General features: G+C 49.3%; 1 protein-coding gene across 1 annotated transcript in view; it reads left to right on the plus strand.

Annotated features, from left to right (window-relative positions):
- Positions 1-19,480, plus strand: part of LOC107120196 (regulator of telomere elongation helicase 1-like) — a 30,633-nt gene that overhangs the window by 7,105 nt on the left and 4,048 nt on the right. Inside the window, exon 2 of the mRNA XM_015422843.1 lies at positions 3,574-3,723. Coding sequence (XP_015278329.1) covers positions 3,574-3,723 — 150 coding nt within the window. The remainder of the gene's footprint in view (positions 1-3,573; positions 3,724-19,480) is intronic.

Genomic DNA, 19,480 nt, shown 5'->3' on the forward strand with positions numbered 1-19,480 from the left:
CCCCCCCGCGCGAGCATCGCGGGTCCCCCTTCTTGTCTTTTCTAATTGTGGGAAGTAAACTGAGACTCCCTATTCATCTCCTCTCAGGCATGGGGGTAACCTGGAACTATCTTCCTTGGGAAGTAAGTTCAGGAAGGGACGGCTGGTAGCATCGCACAAGTATATACGCCTTTCTCATGTTAAAATAAAATAACCCAGCTTTCTGTCTGGATGGACAGGCACACGACTAAAACAATGTTGCTTGCCTCCATCGCAGACCGACTCTTGTCACTAGCCTGGGAGAATCGATTTCCACTTACTGATTAAAAAAAAGGATCCAAAGTCAGCAATTACCCTTTTCTGTCTCAACTGCTTTCCCTTCGCTGGACCCACAGAGACATTTAGTCTGAGGGTGTCTACCAAACTTCCGTTAAGCACTTGACCACAGCGTCGCGACGTGTTGCTTAAGTCTGAAAATTCTGTGCGTGGGACCTGTCTTATTATGAAAAGCATTTCCAAATTACCTCTTCATGCCTTCCATAATCAGCGAGTATGCTTGAGACTCCTGACACAGCACTGGTTTTCCTGGAAGGGGAGTGAGGACAGGAAATCCCTTCTGATTCCAGACAATTGGAATCGCCCTATGCAATAACAGCACTTAGAAGAGTATTTCCAGAGCAGTGTCTCCTGCAGGAGATGTAACCAAGGGACTTGTGGTACCTTAAAGAATAAGCAGGTTTTTAAAAATTCTAGTGTGGGTTTTTTGTAGACGAGAGCCATGTTTGCTGCGTGTGAATAGGAATTAGAAAGTGCACTCTAAACCAGTGTTTCTCGATCTGTGGGTCAGGACCCAAAATTGGATTAATGACAGCCACGGGAATAAGCAGCTTTAAAAGGAGATTAGATAGATTCATGGAGGATGTCTATCAACAGCTGCTACTGTTGGGGAAATTAAAAGTCTAGGAGCTTTTCCTAGGAATCCCACCCAGCTTGATTGGGCGGGGTTGTTTTTTTTGAAACTGGCAGGAACCCCATAGTTTGAGAGAGGAAAAACACTGTTCCAAAGTGAAAACCATTTATTGGGGGGGGGGGGGAACACACTGCACAATTTTTCAACCAAGGGGCGATTTCAGTATTCATTTTACAGAAGGGATCAGACAAAGGGATCGTAGGAAAAGAGGTGCAGGAGCTCCTTAGCATAACTCATTAGCATTACTTATTTGCATATGCCACACCCCCTGACATCACCAGAAGTGTGTCAGAAGGCTAGATGCATACATTGTATTGGCTCATGCCTACTCTTATGTAGGGATGCTTGAACAGCTGCCGGTTTGGTTGACATCCTGTTCACCAACTACAAACAAGGAGCTGGTTTTTCATTGACAGGGGTTGTCTGTTCACAGCTGTTTAGCAGGTTGCTCTGTTGTATTCCTTTCCAACCATGCCGTATGATGCCACTGATTTTGCATGCATGCACATTCTCACAGCCTGAGTTCTACCCCACCCCTCCGCTCCCCTCCCTGCCATCCCATCCTTACTGTGCAACTGCTCTGCTCAGCAGGCAAGTCTTTAAACAGACAATTAAAATCAGTCACAAATCATTTAAAAAATCAGTCATAAATAAATGCTGTGTTTTAATAAAATGCCTACCCCTGGGTATTCATCTGAGTGGTCCCTCGTAATGCTAATGGTTGCCAATCAATTTGAATGGACCAATCTTTGTATGTGTGCAGTTTTGCAAAAACCTGATATAGACCTGTTCAGAAAGTATTTGCAGCTGTTGGGCAGAAACCAAACAGGCTGGGTGATCAGCTTACACCTGATCAACACCTATATAGTTGCTGTAGATTTTCTGGGTTGTGTGGCCCGGGTCTTGGCATTGTAGAACCTGACGTTTCGCCAGCAGCTGTGACTGGCATTCTCAGAGGTATAACACAGAAAGATGGAGTACTCTCTGTGTCAAGGTGAGAAGAAAATGGTAGGCAGGTAATTTATATCCACTCCAGAAGGTGCGGTAGGGCCGAGTCATCTCTTGTAGGAGTTCCCCAGGCTATGAACATGCTAATGGATGAGCATTCCTGAGGAGGTTCTTTTGTATGTGGATTGGCTGTTGAAATTCTAATCTTATCTGTAGTGTTATTGTCAGATGTAGAGCCTTTTGTGTTTTTCAGGACAGGAAACCATGCCCTTACTGCTTAAAAACAAATAGTGCAGTTATCATTCATTTAGGAATTCTTATCTGTTTAGGAATGTATTCTGTCCACTCTCGCAAGACCTGAACCACGGTGTTGGCAGAGGGCCCTTAGCATCTCAAACACTGATGTTAAATATCTTTAGAATCCCGATTAGCTGTCAGTCAAGAGAGTGATTCAAATGTGGCATTCGCTGCCAGAGGATGTAGTGATGGTCACAGGAATAAACAGCTTTAAAAGGGGATTAGATAGATTCATGGAGGAGAAGTCTATCAATGGCTACTAGCCATGGTGACTGGGGGGAACCTCCACATTCAGAGGCACTAAGCCTCTGAATTCCAGGGCCAGGAGGCAGCATCAGGGGAAGGCCTCGGCCCCTATGCCCTGTTGTTGGACCTCCAGAGGAACTGTTTGGCCCCTGGGTGAGACAGGATGCTGGACTAGGTGGACCACTGGTCTGATCCAGCAGGGCTCTTCTGACGTTCTTATGAAGGCCTCGGCCTCTCTGCCCTGTTGTTGGCCCTCCAAAGGAACTGACTGGCCACTGTGTGAGACAGGATGCTGGACTAGGTGGACCACTGGTCTGATCCAGCAGGGCTCTTCTGATGTTCTTATGAAGGCCTGGGCCTCTCTGCCCTGTTGTTGGCCCTCCAGAGGAACTGGTTGGCCACTCTGTGAGACAGGATGCTGGACTAGGTGGACCACCGGTCTAACCCAGCAGGGCCTTTCTTATACTCATATTTCGTAATATCACTTGCTTGGGGTTCATATCGGGGACAGTTGCTCCCTTTGTGCGATGTTTTGTTGGTTTCTCAAAGACATTTGGTAACCACTGTAGAAGACGGAATGCTGGGATTGATGGGTGCTGAGGTCATAGGTCGCCCAGGGCAGGCAAAAAAACCTCGGGCCAGCCTTGGATGGGTCATAAGGACCTAAGAGACGCCAATGTTGGATCAGGCCACTGGCCCATCCAGTCCAACACTCTGTGACACACAGTGGCCAAAAATACCAGGCGCCATCAGGAGGTCCTGATTTGAACTCTGAACTTGTGGATCACCGTAGCAAAACGGTTGGGAACGGCCGCTCAGCCAGGATGAAAACTTGGTATTCTTTAAGGTGCCACAAGACCCCAAGACGTTCTTTCCTTGGAGGAGTAGCGGTTTCTGACTGCTGTGACCAGAGTTGCCATTTCTTGGCGGGGTGGGGCCTGGGGAGGGTGGGGTTTGAGGAGGGGAGAGTCCTTCTGTGGCGGAGTGGGGAGTCAAACCTGGGCTTCCCAGGTCCTAAGTCAGCCGATCTAACCACTACACCGTGCTGTCTGCTAATGAACATTGGTAGGCAAAGCTGCACAAAATCACCCGTGCGTTTTTTTCCCCACGTAACCATGAAATGCCCTCAACAGGCTCCTCCAAGAGTGAAGCACTGAAGAAGTCTCCAGGCACAGCTTGTCCCGCCGTCTGCTCTGAATCACGGGTGAACGAAACAGTTGGCAGTTCCAGTTGGGTACGACCGCCGACAGGCTCCGACGTGGCACCGTTGTCACCAGTAAATAGTAGGTATATGTAAATCCAGGAGAAACCCCTCCTCCAGTAAGAACATCAGAAGAGCCCTGCTGGATCAGACCAGTGGTCCACCTAGTCCAGCATCCTGTCTCACACAGGGGCCGACCAGTTCCTCTGGAGGGCCAACAACAGGGGCAGAGAGGTCGAGGCCTTCATAAGAACACCAGAAGAGCCCTGCTGTGTCAGACCAGTGGTCCATCTAGTCTAGCCTCCGGTCTCACACAGGGGCCAACCAGTTCCTCTGGAGGGCCAACAACAGGGCAAAGAGTCTGAGGCCTTCATAAGAACATCTGAAGAGCCCTTCTGGATCAGACCACTGGTCCATCTAGTCTAGCATCCTGTCTCACAGTGGCCAGCCAGTTCCTCTGGAGGGCCAACAATTGGGCACAGAGTTGGAGGTCTTCTCCTGATGTTACCTCCTGGTTCTGGGATTCAGAAAATCAGTGCCTCCGAATGTGAAGGTTCCCACCAGTCACCAAGGCTAGGAGCCACTGGTAGACTTATCCTCTGTGAATCTATCTAATCCCCTTTTCAAGCTGTTTCTTCCTGTGGCCACCACTACGTCCTCTCGTGGCAAAATTCCACATTGTAATCACTTTCTGTGTAAAGAAGTATTCCTTTTAGTACATCCTTAACTTAACTTAACTTAACTGCCTATCAACTCAAGTTCTAGTATTTTGGGAGAGGGAGGAAGAGTTCCCTTTGTCAGTTCTATCCACCCCATGCATAATTTTAGAAACCTCCATAATCTCCCCTCTTAGTCATCTCTTTTCCAAACTGAGAATCGTAGAATCGCAGAGTTGGAAGGGGCCACACAGGCCATCTAGTGCAGCCCCCTGCTCAGTGCAGGATCAGCCCAGAGAATCCCTGACGAGGGTTCGTCCAGCTGCTGCTTGAAGACTTGCCAGGGAGGGGGAGCTCACCACCTCCCTAGTAGGTAGCTCATTCCCCTGTTGCACAACTCTGACTGTCAAAAGGCTTTCCTAAAATCCAGCCAGTACCTTCCCGCCTTGAATTCAAACCCATTCTTGCGAGTCCTCTCCTCTGCAGCCAACAGGGACAGCTCCCTGCCCTCCTCTAAGCCCTTCAGAGCCTTCAAGGGGGCAATCCTGTCCGCCTTCAACCTCCTCTTCTCCAGACGGAGCATTCCCAAGTCCCTCCGCCTTTCCTCAGAGGGCTTGGTCTCCAGGAAGTCCGAGATGCTTCAGCCCTTTCTCATAGGGAAGGTGCTCTAACCCCGTAATCACCTTGGAGAGCCAGTTCAGTGTAGTGGGTAAGTGTGCGGACTCTAACCTGGGAGAGCCGGGTTTGATTCCCCACTCCTCCACTTGCACCTAGCTGGATGACCTTGGGCAAGCTGTAGTTCTGATAAGAGCTGTCGAAAGAGCTCTCTCAGCCCCACCTACCTCACAGGGTGTCTGTTGCAGGGAGGGGAAGGGAAAGGAGTTTGTAAGCCGCTCTGAGACACCCTGGATAACCTTGGGCAAGTCGTAGTTCTGATAAGAGCTGTCCTTGAAAAAGAGCAGTTTCTGTCAAGAGCTCTCTCAGCCCCACCTACCTCACAGGGTGTCTGTTGCAGGGAGGGGAAGGGAAAGGAGTTTGTAAGCCGCTCTGAGACACCTTTGGGTAGTGAAGGGCAGGGTATAAATCCAATCTCCTCTTCTTCTCTTGAGTCAGTTTGGTGTCGTGGCTAAGTGCGCAGGCTCTAATCTGAGAGAACCAGGTTTGATTCCCCACTCCTCCACTTGCACCTGCTGGATAACCTTGGGCAAGTCGTAGTTCTGATAAGAGCTGTCCTTGAAAAAGAGCAGTTTCTGTCAAGAGCTCTCTCAGCCCCACCTACCTCACAGGGTGTCTGTTGTGGGGAGGGGAAGGGAAAGGAGTTTGTGAGCTGCTCTGAGACTCCTTTGGGTAGTGAAGGGCGGGGTATAAATCCAGTCTCCTCCTCCTCCTCCTCCTCCTCTTCTTCTTCTTCTTCGCCCTCTTCTGCACTTTTTCCAGCACAGTGATATGGTGACCAACACTAGACACAGTACTCCAAATGACACTGCACCATAGATCTATTCAGGGGCATGATAATATCAGCCATTTTATTCTCAATCCCTTTCCGAATAAGATGCCTAGTTTCTTGATGGTGCCTTCTCTGAATGATCATGAGAATTGTTGGAAATTTACGAGATGTGAGGTTCTGAGGATGATGTGGCTATGCAGTTCTGACTTTGATAAAACAGCTGGCAAAACGGGATTTCAAGCTAGCGACCCGTCAGTCGTAACAGCCGGAACACTGAAGTCTTCAAACAATTAACTTTGTATAGAAAATTAGCTGACACAAAGACGATCAGCTTTGTTTGCATATTATTTTGGTCTACATCTCAACGAAGGAAAAGCATCACAGCATTGTGCCTTTGGACTTTTGATCGTTTAATTGAGATCGTTTTGCCCATACCAATTGGTAACGTGGTGATATATGGATTCCTATTGTGGCATGAGGGCCGTGGTGACTCAGAGATTAAGATGCTGAGCTGCAGACCGGAAGGTCTGTAGTTCAGCAGTTCGAGACCCAAGTGCCGCATGACGGAGTGAGCTCCCATCTCTGGCCCCAGCTCCTGCCAACCTAGCAGTTCGAAAGCAAGAAATTGCAAGTAGATAAATAGGTACCCCTTTGGTGGGAAGGTAACAGTGTTCCCTGCGCCTTGGCATTTAGTCATGCCGGCCACATGACTACAGAAATGTCTTCAGTGTGGTGTAGTGGTTAAGTGTGTGGACTCTAATCTGGGAGAACCGGGTTTGATTCCCCACTCCTCCCCTTGCACCTGGCTGGATGACCTTGGGCAAGCCATAGTTCTGATAAGAGCTTTTCTTGGAAAATGAACCATTTCTGTCAGAGCTCTCTCAGCCCCATCTACCTCCCAGGGTGTCAGTCTGTTGTGGGGAGGGGAAGGGAAAGGATTTTGTAAGCCGCTCTGAGACACCTTTGGGTAGTGAAGGGCGGGGTAGAAATCTAATCTCCTCTCTTCGGACAGCACTGGCTCTTCGGCTTGGAAATGCAGATGAGCATCGCAGCCCTAGAGTCAGATCCAACTAGCTTTCAAGCAAGGGAAACCTTTATTGTTGAATGCATATGAATTGTATTGTTGCTGGGTAGTTTATTTAGAGTTACTCAATGGGGTTATGGCTGCTTGAAGACTGCCAGTGAGGGGGGGAGCTCACCACCTCCTCAGGCAGCCCGTAGCACTTCTGAACCAGTCACAAAACGATCTATGCACATCTTGTCTGTGGGCGATGACCATGCCTGAACTACAGAAAGTGTTTTTGGGTTCAAAAGAATCTCAGGGAACTCTCTCTCTCTCTCTCTCTCTCGTCTGTCTCCTGATTTTCCGTATTAGAAAAATTCGGGTGTGTTAGATGTCAGTCAGAGTGTCACGTGGCTTTTCGGTGTCAGCTGTGTGGCTTCCTTTGCTGCCTGCCCTGCTGGAAGAAAGTCTTCAAGGTTGGCTTCGTTTTTTTTGGGGGGGGATAGTTTTTGCTTTGTTTTTTTCTCAAAACAGCCGTGACTTAAAGATGGCTCCCAATTTACCAAAGTTTTGAGTCCAGTGGCACCTGTAAGAGCAACAAAGTTTCATTCTGGGAGTGGCTTTTGTGCGCATGTGCACGTTTTCGAATCTGAAGATGCGCGCATGCACACGGAAGCTGATACCCAGAATTAAACTGTGTTGGACTTCAAAGGTGCCCTACTGGGCTCAGGTATTGTTCTCTGGCTTCAGACCCACGTGGCTACCGACCTGAATCTACCCGTATCTACCAGTATGGCATTTATGGCCATCTCAGAGGGTACAAGACAAATATGGACAAATACGACCCAATCAGAAACCAAGTATGAAGACAACAGTCGTGAGAGTCTGGCCCACAAATCGAGCAGTCACCAAGACTTGCAAACAAAAAGCTTCCTATGTATTATAATCTAAAGCACTTTTTGTTGTTGTTCAGTCGCACAGTCGAGTCCGACTCTTCGCGGCCCCATGGCCAAGATCTCGCCAGGCCTTCCTGTTTTCCGCCGTCCTCTGAAGTTTGCTCAATTTCATGTTCGTTGCATCTGTGACACTGTCTAAAGCACTACAACATCATTAATAAATCATGAGGAAATCCTTGTGCATAATCAACATCGTCTCCGGATTATATAGCAACGTTTCAGTAATGGATCCCGGGATCCATTTAGAAGCTTAGCAGCATATTTGAGCCTGAACATTCATTGAGATCAGCGTCCTGTTTGAATGTAGTATTCCTTATGTCTTGTTGTCAAGCTCTTCATGAATACAGAGAGCTTTTGTACGACTCTAATATCTCCTGAGGAAGATCCGATTTTGAAACGTTGTTATATAATCCGGAGACGACGTTGATTATGTACCTATGCACAAGGATTTTCTTATGATTTATTAATGATGATGTAGTGCTTTAGGTGAGGTGTAGTGCTTTAGGTGAGCTAGTTTGGTGTAGTGGTTAAGTGCACAGACTCTAATCTGGGAGAAGCGGGTTTGATTCCCCCACTCCTCCACTTGCAGCTGCTGGTATGACCTTGGGTCAGTCACAAGTTCTCTCAGAGCTGTTCTCTCAAGGGAAGTTCTCGAGAGAGCTCTTTCAGCCCCGCCTACCTCCCATGGTTTTTGTTGTGGGGAGGGGAAGGGAAAGGAGTCTGCAAGCCACTCTGAGACTCCTCTGAGTAGTGAAGGGTGGGGTATAAATCCAATCTCTTCTTCTAGATTATAATACATAGGAAGTTTTTTCTTTGCAAGTCTTGGTGACTGCTCGATTTGTGGGTCGGACTCTCACGACTGTTGTCTTTATACTTGGTTTCAGAGGGTAGCCATAGAACAAAGTTTGACTCCAGTGGAACCTTTAAGACCAACAAAGCTTAATTCTTGGTATAAGCTTTTGTGTGCATGTACTTGGTGGAAGAGCTAGATTCGAATCCGGTAGCACCTCAGAAACCAACAAGATCTTTGGGGCATAAGCTCTGGAGAGCCAAAGCTCCCTTCATCAGATACTTTTGTCAGAGCGTTGACTCTCAAAAGTTTATACCCTGAAAGTCTGGTTGGTTTCTGAGACGCTCCTGGACTTGAATCTAGGGTTATGGCAGAGCAGGATGCTTCTTGTCGTGGAGCTGCGCCTTAATTTGCCACCATCCATGATATCTGACTCACATAGTTTAAAATTCTCCGTGTAGTGGTTAAGAGGGCGAACTCCAATCTGGAGAACTGGGTTTTATTCCCCACTCCTTCACATAAAGCTAGCTGGGTGACCTTGGGTCAGTCACAAGTTCTCTCAGAGCTGTTCTCTCAAGAGCAGTTCTCTCACTCAACTGCCTGCCTCACAGGGTTTCTGTTGTGGGGAGAGGAAGGAAAGGAGATTGTAAGCCGCTCTGAGACTCCGAGTGAAGGGTGGTCGTCTTCATCATCATCATCTCCTGGTTTGGAATGTGTGACGGAGCTTCCAGGTTATAAGAAGAATCTATTCAAACAACAGACCATTGCACAAGACAAGCACATTTTTCTCAGGTTACTTATTAAAAGAAAATGAATATTATTTTCCAGAAAGAAAACGGTCTGCTCAAAGATCAGCAAATGTTCTTGATTGGTTATCTTGCCCACTTAGCAAAAATTGACCTTAAACTGAAATGCTGTTCAAAAAGCTGAGAAAAGCCTTTTTTTCAAAATACTGAGAAAGGTATCCCCCCCCCCGTGGAACTGATAAATCTTATCAGTAATTCTTTCTAAGCTTATAGAATCATAGAGTTGGAAGGGAACTCCAGGGTCATCTATTCCAACCCCCTGCACAATGCAGGAAATCCACAAAACTTCCCCACCCGCCGTGACCCCGTGCTCCATGCCCAGAAGATGACAAGAAAACCTCCAAGATCTCGAGCCAAACTGGCCCGGAGAAAAATTGCTTCCTGAGCTCAAACTGGCGATCAGCATTTTCCTGGGCGTGTAAGAAAGGGCCACAAGAACTAAGCGCTGGTGCAACCCTTCCTGCCCTCCTTCTCATTATCTGCTTACTGGTTCCCAGATAAATGTCCTATTTTCTCAGCTTCTCCACCTATGCACAATAGACTTCTTGGAAACCAGAGGGTAGTCTTGTTTAACCAACAGTCTCCAGCATGGGTTTCTCAAGAACAAATCGTGTCAAACTAACCTTATCTCTTTTTTCAAGAAAGTAACTTCCTTGCTGGATCGGGGGAATGCTGTAAACATAGTTTATCTTGATTTTAGTAAGTCTTTTGGTAAGGTTCCACATAATATTCTTGTTGACAACGTGGTAAAATGTGGTTTGGATCCTATTACTGTTAGGTGGATCTGTAACTGGTTGACAGATCGCACCTAAAGAGTACTTGTTAATGGTGTAGTGGTTAAGTGCGCGGACTCTAATCTGGGAGAGCCGGATTTGATTCCCCCACTCCTCCACATGCAGCTGCTTGTGTGACCTTGGGTCAGTCACAAGTTCTCTCGGAGCTGTTCTCTCAAGAGCAATCCTCGAAAGAGCTCTCTCAGCCCCACTTACCCTCACAGGGTGTCTGTTGTGGGGAAGTGAAGAGAAAGGAGCTCGTAAGCGGCTCTGAGACTCCTTTGTGTAGTGAAGGGTGGGGTAGAAATCCAATCCAGGTGAGGGTAAGGGGGCTTTACTGTGTTCCAAATCAGTCCCTTCCTGCAGTGAGGGTAGTGTCTGATTTGTGTGGCACAACTCGGCCATCTCAGTGAGGTGCTGACCCACGACTGTGGCCGGAACACCTCGTGGAGAAGCATTTGTGACGGCTGGAGATTTCCGTCTGTCTGTCCCATTTTCTCCTGCGGCTCGGAATCCGCTCTGTGTCTCCTGCCACCCCATAAACAAGCTTCGGTTTTCTCCTATCTGTTAAAAACAGAAAGAGCAAGGGAAGAGACATTGGCTTCTCTTACGTTCTTATGGCCCCACTGGTGGGCCTCCTGAGGGCACCTGGGTTTTGGCCACTGTGTGACACAGTGTTGGACTGGAGGGGCCATTGGCCTGATCCAACACTGGCTTCTCTTACGTTCTTAATTCAAGATGCAAATACTGCAGTGAGTGTTAGCTAGTGGGTATCAGTGCAGAGCTGACTGTTCCTTGCAGGCAGTCCACTTTTTGTTTGTTCTGGAGATACTGTCTTGCACTAGGAGATAACTGCAAGCCCACACACAAAGCCCCCTGGGTGCTGATAAAATTCGACGAGATTCCCAATCGCGTGTTGCAAACTCGCCGCCGTCTCTTTGCCTCCCCGTAACCCCCTTTAGAGGATGACTGATTTCTTCTGGTGTTCAGAGTCCATTCCTCTTTCTAGCACCATTTGAAATCGGTTATAGTGATGGGGGAGTATCGCCGGGCCTAAGTCTACGGAGCACCGTTACCAAGATACAGCAAAAAGAAAAAAAACAAGCCGTCAAGAAGAATCCCCATTGGACAAAAGGAGGCAGATCGTGAGACGGGGGGGCAGGAAGGGTTGCCTCGGTGCTCAGTTCTCGTGGCCCTTTCCAGCAAATAATTAAAAGATGGCAAAAAACTCAGAGGGGAGTGCTGTGTATAATCTGTTTGATCTGAAAGGAGAGGGGAGAGAAAGGAGGAGGCCAGTTTCTTCAGACCAGTTTGGCCAGGAATCCTGGAGGGTTTTCTTTATTTCCCCCTCCCCCATCTTCTGGGCATGGAGCAGGGGTTACTGGGGGTGGGTGGGAGGTAGTTTAGTGTTGTTTAGTAGTCCATAGGCCATACCCCGTTTTTTTAAAAAAATAGGGATTTAGAAGAACAGTAAAACAGAAATTTGCCACATCCACGGTGCAATTTTGGCAGAGGCTGCTCAGAAGTAGTCTTAATCTTGGTGCATCAAGAAAAGATGAATATTTCGACAGCCATTTTCTTTAAGAATCTTTCTCTTCCTGTTGCACGTTTTGGACAATAGAAGAAAACATGACACAGCGAGTCAAGCTCTATCAAAGGACAGTCACAATCAGTGTTCCCTCTAAGCTGTGGAGTCTTGTGAGCAAAAATTCTACTTTGTGAGCTACTGGCATTAAAGTTGTGAGCGAGCCATTTGGCTACTGTATAAATTAGTTTGCTCCGGAGCCATCCTTCCTGAGCTAAGACAAAAAAGTGTGAGCCGGAGGCTAAAAAACTGAGCTAGCTCACACTAACTCAGCTTAGAGGGAACATTGCTGAATAGCGCTGGTCCAGAGGGGTCTTGAGAAAACAGCCCTTCATCTGGGCTGTTGGATGTGCACTGCAGCGTGCAATCATATATGACCGCCTCAATTTTGGTGTAGTGGTTAAGTGCGCGGACTCTAATCTGGGAGAACCAGGTTTGATTCCCCACTCCTCCACTTGCACCTGGCTGGATGACCTTGGGCAAGTGGTAGTTCTGATAAGAGCTGTTCTTGAAAAAGAGCCGTTTCTGTCAGAGCTCTCTCAGCACAACCTACCTCACAGGGTGTCTGTTGTGGGGAGGGGAAGGGAAAAGGAGTTTGTAAGCCGCTATGAGACACCTTTGGGTAGTGAAGGGCATGGGGTATAAATCCAATCTCTTCTTCTTCTTCTTCAATTTTGGAATGGTCAACATGTAGAAGTAGAGAGGTGGGAGGTAGTTTGGAATTTCCTGCATTGTGCAGGGGGGTTGGACTATTTATTAATTCATTTATTAGATTTATACCCCGCCCTCCCTAAAGCAATTTAAAATCACATAAAATCTAAAGTGAATTTCCTATGCAGCGGCGAACAATGATGCAATATTTCCATATCTAACATTTTCCTTAACAGGAGTCAGCCAATACAAAAAATGCCGATGAGGGGGGGGGGGGTCCCAGGGAAGGCTGTGATGCTATATCCAGATGTTAAATGTGGTCCAATGCCTGGTGGAAGAGCTCCGTCTTGCAGGCCCTGCGGAACGGTAGTAACCTGGAGGTCCCTCCCAACTATGGATTCTAAAGGACGCTTTGCTTTTAATATATTATCGATGGAGAGCAGTGTTCCCTCTAAGCTGAGTTAGTCTGAGCCAGCTCACAGTTTTTTTAGCCTCCGGCTGACACATTTCCCCTTCGCTCAAGGAGGGCTCCAGAGCAAACTGTGCAGCAGCCACAAGTCGCTCGCTCACAACTTTAATGCCAGTAGCTCACAAGGTAGAATTTTTGCTCATAAGGCTCCACAGTTTAGAGGGACCTTTGGTGGAGATCCTCCAGACTTGTGGGGAGGGGGAATCCTCCCATCCTTACACACACACCCCACCCCGCCGTGCTTGGCGCACAAAGCACTCACCAGCCGGCTTGCCCTGGCGAAGTGCCGCCAACTACCTGCCTCCCAAAGTGGCTTCCCATACTCGCCCGCCTGCCTCACACACGGGTGGGGACGGAAACGCCTAGTTTGGGAGAGCCAGTTTGGTGTAGTGGTTAAGTGCGCGGACTCTAATCTGGGAGAACCGGGTTTGATTCCCCACTCCTCCACTTGCACCTGGCTGGCTGACCTTGGGCAAGGCATAGCTCTGATAAGAGCTGTCCTTGAAAAAGAGCCGTTTCTGTCAAGAGTTCTCACCTGCCTCACAGGGTGCCTGTTGTGGGGAGGGGAAGGGGAAGGAGATTGTAAGCCGCTCTGAGACACCTTCGGGTAGTGAAGGGCGGGGTATAAATCCAATCTCCTCCTCCTCTTCTTCTATAAATCCAATCTCTTCTTCCTCCTCCTCCACTTGCAGCTGCTGGATGACCTTGGGCAAGTCACAGTTCTCTCAGAGCTGTTCTCTCCAGAGCAGTCCTCGAAAGAGCTCTCTCAGCCCTGCCTACCTCACAGCGTGTCTGTTGTGGGGAGGGGAAGGGAAAGGAGTTTGTCGGCCGCTCTGAAGACACCTTTGGCTAGTGAAGGGCATGGGGTATGAATCCAAACTCTTCTTCTTCTTCCTCTTCTTCTTCCTCTTCTTCTTCTTCTTCTTGTCTCTTGCCCACCTGTTCTGCAGCCTGGGGGTGGTAAGCGGCAGCTTCCGCTCCCCCTTCCTCCGCCCACCTCCAGCGCCACCGGCTGGAGGGTCTGAAGCGCACCCGCTGCTCCTTCGCCCCACCTGCCTCTGCCACCTCTGACAGGTGGCTCAGACTCACTGCGTGGGGGGAGGGCTCCTGCCGCCCCCCCCACCCTTTCCCCAAGCTGAACCAGGCTCCTGCAGACCTTTAAAGTGCCTTCCCCCACAGCCGCAGGGTCAGTTCCAGGAGCCGGTTCCCGGGAACCCAGGCATGGCTTGTTAGAAAGTGTCGACGATGCAGTAAAAAGGGGTTACAGCTACGGTAGGCGTGATCCTTCCTTTCCATGAAACTTGCCGGTGGCGTCCTTAAACTTCGTAAGGTTCCCCTCGGGGATTTGTATTACTCAGGAAGGTTACGTTAGGGCATTTAGGGCAGCCTGCCAAAGACCCAAGTATGCTAGCAGTCCGCCTGCTTGTCATGTATGAACATTTTTTTCTGTGGGTCGTCACATTTAGCAGATTCCTAAGAATTTTGCGGACACCGTGCCAATTCATTTCCAACCCCAGAGACTCCCGTTTGTAGGGTGGGCCGCATGGGTCGTGGAATCAAGTCACGTATGAGGGAGCACTTGTCTTAAGTTACTTTTACTTCTCTGTTCCTCAAGAAGAAGAGGGGAAGGGATTGGATTTATACCCCGCCCTTCACTCGGAGTCTGTATGGCGTACAGATTCCTTCCCCTCCCCACAACAGACACCCTGTGAGGTAGGTGGGGCTGAGAGAGCTCTTTCGAGAGCCGCCCTTGAAAGAACAGCTCTGAGAGAACTACAGCTTGCCCAAGGTCATCCAGCAGCTGCAACTGGAGGAGTGAGGGATCAAACCCCGTTCCCCCCCGATTAGAGTCCACACACTTAACCACTACACCAAACGGGCTCTCACTAGGTCTGGAACAGTGATGCTCTGTATTCTTGGTGCTTGGGGGGGGGGCAACAGTGGGAGGGCTTCTGGAGTTTTGGCCGCACTGCTGGACCTCCTGATGGCACCTGGTATTTTTGGCCACTGTGTGACACAGAGTGTTGGACTGGAGGGGCCACTGTCCTGATCCAACATTGGCTTCTCTTAGGCTCTTACGTCAGAGATTTGGTGGAAGTGGCAAACCAGAACTCACCCATCTCCGAGTGGACCCTTTTGCCTCCAGAATTCCTACAGTTTCTCCCAGGTCCCCAGGAGTAATGAAAGCAGCAGGCCTGAGCAGACCCTGAATATGGGGCTTACGTCACACACACAGCCGGACGTGCGTCGAATGCAACACGAGAATCCCTCAACACGCAGATAAACTAAAATCAAAGATTAACGTCACAGGCACCGTAGGAGCGTTCAGTGTAACTTACAGACACGGGGCTTGTCGTAAAAGCAGCCCGTGTGCTAGCGTGGACAGCTCCCTGCTGAATGGGTTCCAGCTTTCTCCTCATCCAGCCGGCTGGTTGCTGTTCCTGAAGCCGTGGACAGCTCTGCCTCCTCTGCTCGCCTGTGACCCCTCACCCCAATGGAACCGTGCTGTCCAGGTGACAAAAGGAAAGGTCGGGAGTGAGCCGCGGGCCCAAGGTGACACACAAACTTTGTGGGACTGGGATGTGAACCCAGGGCTTCCCAGATCACTGTCACCACCACCACCACACTGAGCGGGTGCACGTTAAGTTCTGTCAAGTCACTTTCGACTCACGGTGACCCTATGAATTAACGCCTGACCTGGATAGTACAGGCCAGCGTTCCCTCTAAGCTGAGTCAGGGTGAGCCAGCTCACAGTTTTTTTTAGCCTCCTGCTCACATATTTTTGTCTCAGCTCGGGAAGGGATGGCTCCAGAGCAAACCAATGTACGCCGGAGCCAAACCGCTCGCTCACAACTTTAAGGCCAGTCGCTCACAAAGTAGAATTTTTGCTCACCAGACTCCGCAGCTCAGAGAGAGCCTCGGTCCAGGCTGCTCGATCTTGTCAGATCTCAGAAGCTAAGCAGGGTCAGCTCAGGCTAGTGTTTGGAAGGGAGACCTCCAAGGAAGCCCAGGGTCGTCGTGATGTGGAGGCAGGCGATGGCAAGCCACCTCTGAACGCCTCTTGCCTTGGAAACCCTACCGGGGTCCCAATAAGTTCGCTGCAACTTGACAGCACCTTCCGCCGCGCGCCCCCCAAATTAATGACCCCAAAAATGTCCTCTCGTTAACAGCCTTTTTTGGGTCTTGCAAACAGAGGGCCGGGGCTTCCTCGATTGAGTCAATCCATCTCCCGTTGGGTTGGAGAGCCAGTTTGATGTAGTGGTTAGGAGCGCACGGACTCTAATCTGGGAGAAACGGGTTTGATTCCCTCACTCCTCCGCTTGCAGCCGCTGGTGTGACCTTGGATCAGTTACAAGTTCTCTCAGAGCTGTTCTCTCAGGTGCAGTTCTCGAGAGAGCTCCCTCAGCCCCACCTACCTCACAGGCAGTGTTCCCTCTAAGCTGAGTTAGTGTGAGCTAGCTCAGTTTTTTAGCCTCCGGCTCACAGATTTTTGTCTTAGCTCAGGAAGGAGGGCTCCAGAGCAAACTAATTTATGCAGTAGCGAAATCCCTTGCTCACAACTTTAATGCCAGGAGCTCACCAAGTAGAAGTTTTGCTCACAAGACTTTGCAGCTTAGAAGGGAGCATTGGTGGCTATAGTGTTCCCTCTAAGCTGAGTTGGTGTGAGCTAGCGCACTGTTTTTTAGCCTCCAGCTCACACATTTTTGTCTTCGCTCAGGAAGGTCAGCTCCAGTTAAGGTGCTGAAATACAGTTCTAATTTATGCAGCAGCCAAATCACTCGCTCACAGATGTAATGCCAGTCGCTCACAAAGTAGAATTTTTGCTCACAAGACTTCACAACTTAGAAGGGAGCATTGCTCACGGGGTGTCTGTTGTAGGGAGGGGAAGGGAAGGGAGTTTGTCAGCCGCTCTGAGACTCCTTCAGGTAGCGAAGGGCGGGGCATAAATCCAGTCTCTTCCTCTTCCACTTTTCCTGCTGCCTCCAACTTTTCTTAGCATTTTTTTTATAATACAGACATATTTAAAGACAAACCCTGAAAACCAGGAACAAACACTTGAACTTTTCTTAGCATTTTAGCAGCTTAGCGTCTTCGTCTTTCCCAGTGATTGGTTCTCTTTTAGTCCGTCCATCAGAAATGCTGGTGGTGGTTTTGATGTTTATGAAGGCACGCCGTATCATGGGGGTGGCATTCTGTACATTATGGCACCAGGAAGTCATAACATAACATACTGAAGTTAGCCGTCACTGGAAGTTCTGGTGGTGTCTACGGGAGCCAGGGGACCATCTGTAAGGGCAGCAAGAGTGGCAGCAAGAGCCAGAAAGCACAAGAGATGGGGAACCATGAAATTGCCCTCATGGACAAGAGCTTTCTCTTAGGCTGCTCCACGGTGCATCAGTTAAGAAAACGGCATCATTGCAGATCCAGTGGAGGGACTGGGTGGTTAAAGATTCCACTGAAAACGGTTCAGTGTCCTGGGAGAGTTTCTGAATAGGGTAAAATGGGGGGTGGGCAGTCTGGGGGGGGGTGTGTCTGGGGGGCAGACAGGTCTGACGAGACGAGAAGAGCTGCAATGGACAATTCTGAATTTAGGCCACCAGGATAATGAATGTGACAAAGTTTTTCCCAGAGGCAGTCATTCTGTCCCAGTTAAGGTGCTGAAATACAGTTCTACATGACTGTTGATGTTTGTCTTTTAAGAACATAAGAAAAGCCAATGTTGGATCAGGCCAATGACCCATCCAGTCCAACACTCTGTCACACAGTGGCCAAAAATACCAGGAGGTCCAGCAGTGGGGCCAGGACACTAGAAGCCCTCCCACTGTTGCCCCCCCCAAGCACCAAGAATACAGAGCATCACTTGCCCCAGATTGAGAGTTCCTATCTGTACCTTGTGGCTAAGGGCTACTGATGGACCTCTGCTCCATATAATAGCATCAGAGAAGCCATGTTGGATCAGGCCAATGGCCCCTCCAGTCCAACACTCTGTGTCACACAGTGGCCAGAAATACCAGGTGCCATCAGGAGGTCTAGCAGTGGGGCCAGGACACTAGAAGCCCTCCCATTGTTGCTCCCCCCCAAGCACCCAGAATACAGAGCATCCCTTGCCCCAGACCGAGAGTTCCTATCTATATCTTGTGGCTAATAGCCATTGATGGACCTCTGCTCCATATATGATTATCCAATTCCCTCTTGAAGCCGTCCATGCTTGTAGCCGCCGCCACCTCCTGTGGCCTTGAATTCCACGTGTTAATCACTCTGGGGGAAGAAGATAAAGGGGTTGGAACACTTTCCCTATGAGGAAAGGTTAAGGCGCTTAGGGCTCTTTAGCTTGGAGAAATGACGACTGAGGGGTGACATGATTGAGGTTTATAAGATTATGCATGGGAAAGAGCAGGTAGAGAAAGAGGTACTTTTCTCCCTTTCTCACAATACAAGAACTCATGGGCACTCCATGAAATTGCTGAGCGGTCGGGTTAGAACGGATAAGAGGAAGTACTTCTTCACCCAAAGAGTGATTAACACTTGGAATTCACTGCCACAGGAAGTGGTGGCGGCTACAAGCATGGACGGCTTCAAAAGGGAATTAGATAAGCATCTGGAGCAGAAGTCCATCAGTGGCTATTAGCCACAAGGTATAGATAGGGGCTCTGGGGCAAGTGATGCTCTGTCATCTTGGTGCTTGGGGGGGGGACAACAGTGGGAGGGCTTCTAGTGTCCTAGCCCCACTGCTGGACCTCCTGATGGCACTGGTATTTCTGGCCACTGTGTGATACAGAGTGTTGGACTGGATGGGCCTTTGGCCTGATCCAATATTGGCATCTCTTTGTTCTTATGTTTACCAGTTCTAACCTGACCGCTCAGCCATTTCATGGAGTGCCCACAAGGAGTTCGTGTCTTGTGAGAACGGGGGGAAAGTCAGGGGGGGATGAAACCAAAACGAAGGCAGCTTGGCGACACAGCTGTCTGGTCACCTGACCCAGGGCACCAATGACTTGGCCCCCTGCATTATTGATTTGGTATATATTTCTATTCCCCTCCTTCCTTCCACGGAGTTCAGGGCAGCATTTGTGGTCCCCCCCTCCCCTTTTCTCCTTGCAAGAAGCCTGGGAAGGGCGAGAGAGTGTGACCTGCCTACGATCAGCCAATGAGTTTCCTGGTGATCAGGGACTGAACGCGTTTTCCCCAGACGCGCTCCGATCACTGCAGAAGAGTGGTTCTCTATAACCAGTGTAAAAAAAACCTCCTTGTCTTTTCTCTGACTTGGTTGACCCTTGTGAAGGTTTAAGTGCCGCTCACTCTCTGCCTCTAACCTACCTGGGCCTCCCTCCCTGCCGATGGCTCACTGATGACCATCTCAGCGTCATAAGAACATAAGAGACGCCAATGTTGGATCAGGCCAAAGGCCCATCCAGTCCAACACTCTGTGTCACACAGTGGCCAGAAATACCAGTGCCATCAGGAGGTCCACCAGTGGGGCCAGGACATTAGAAGCCCTCCCACTGTTGACCCCCCCCAAGCACCAAGAAGACAGAGCATCACTTGCCCCAGAGCCCCTAGCTATACCTTGTGGCTAATAGCCACTGATGGACCTCTGCTCCATATGCTTATCTAATTCCCTTTTGAAGCCATCCATGCTTGTAGCACCCACCACTTCCTGTGGCAGTGAATTCCAAGTGTTAATCACTCTTTGGGTGAAGAA

The sequence above is a fragment of the Gekko japonicus genome, unplaced genomic scaffold, assembly GCF_001447785.1.
Source record: "Gekko japonicus isolate JY-2015 unplaced genomic scaffold, Gekko_japonicus_V1.1 scaffold5001, whole genome shotgun sequence".
Lineage (NCBI taxonomy): Eukaryota > Metazoa > Chordata > Lepidosauria > Squamata > Gekkonidae > Gekko > Gekko japonicus.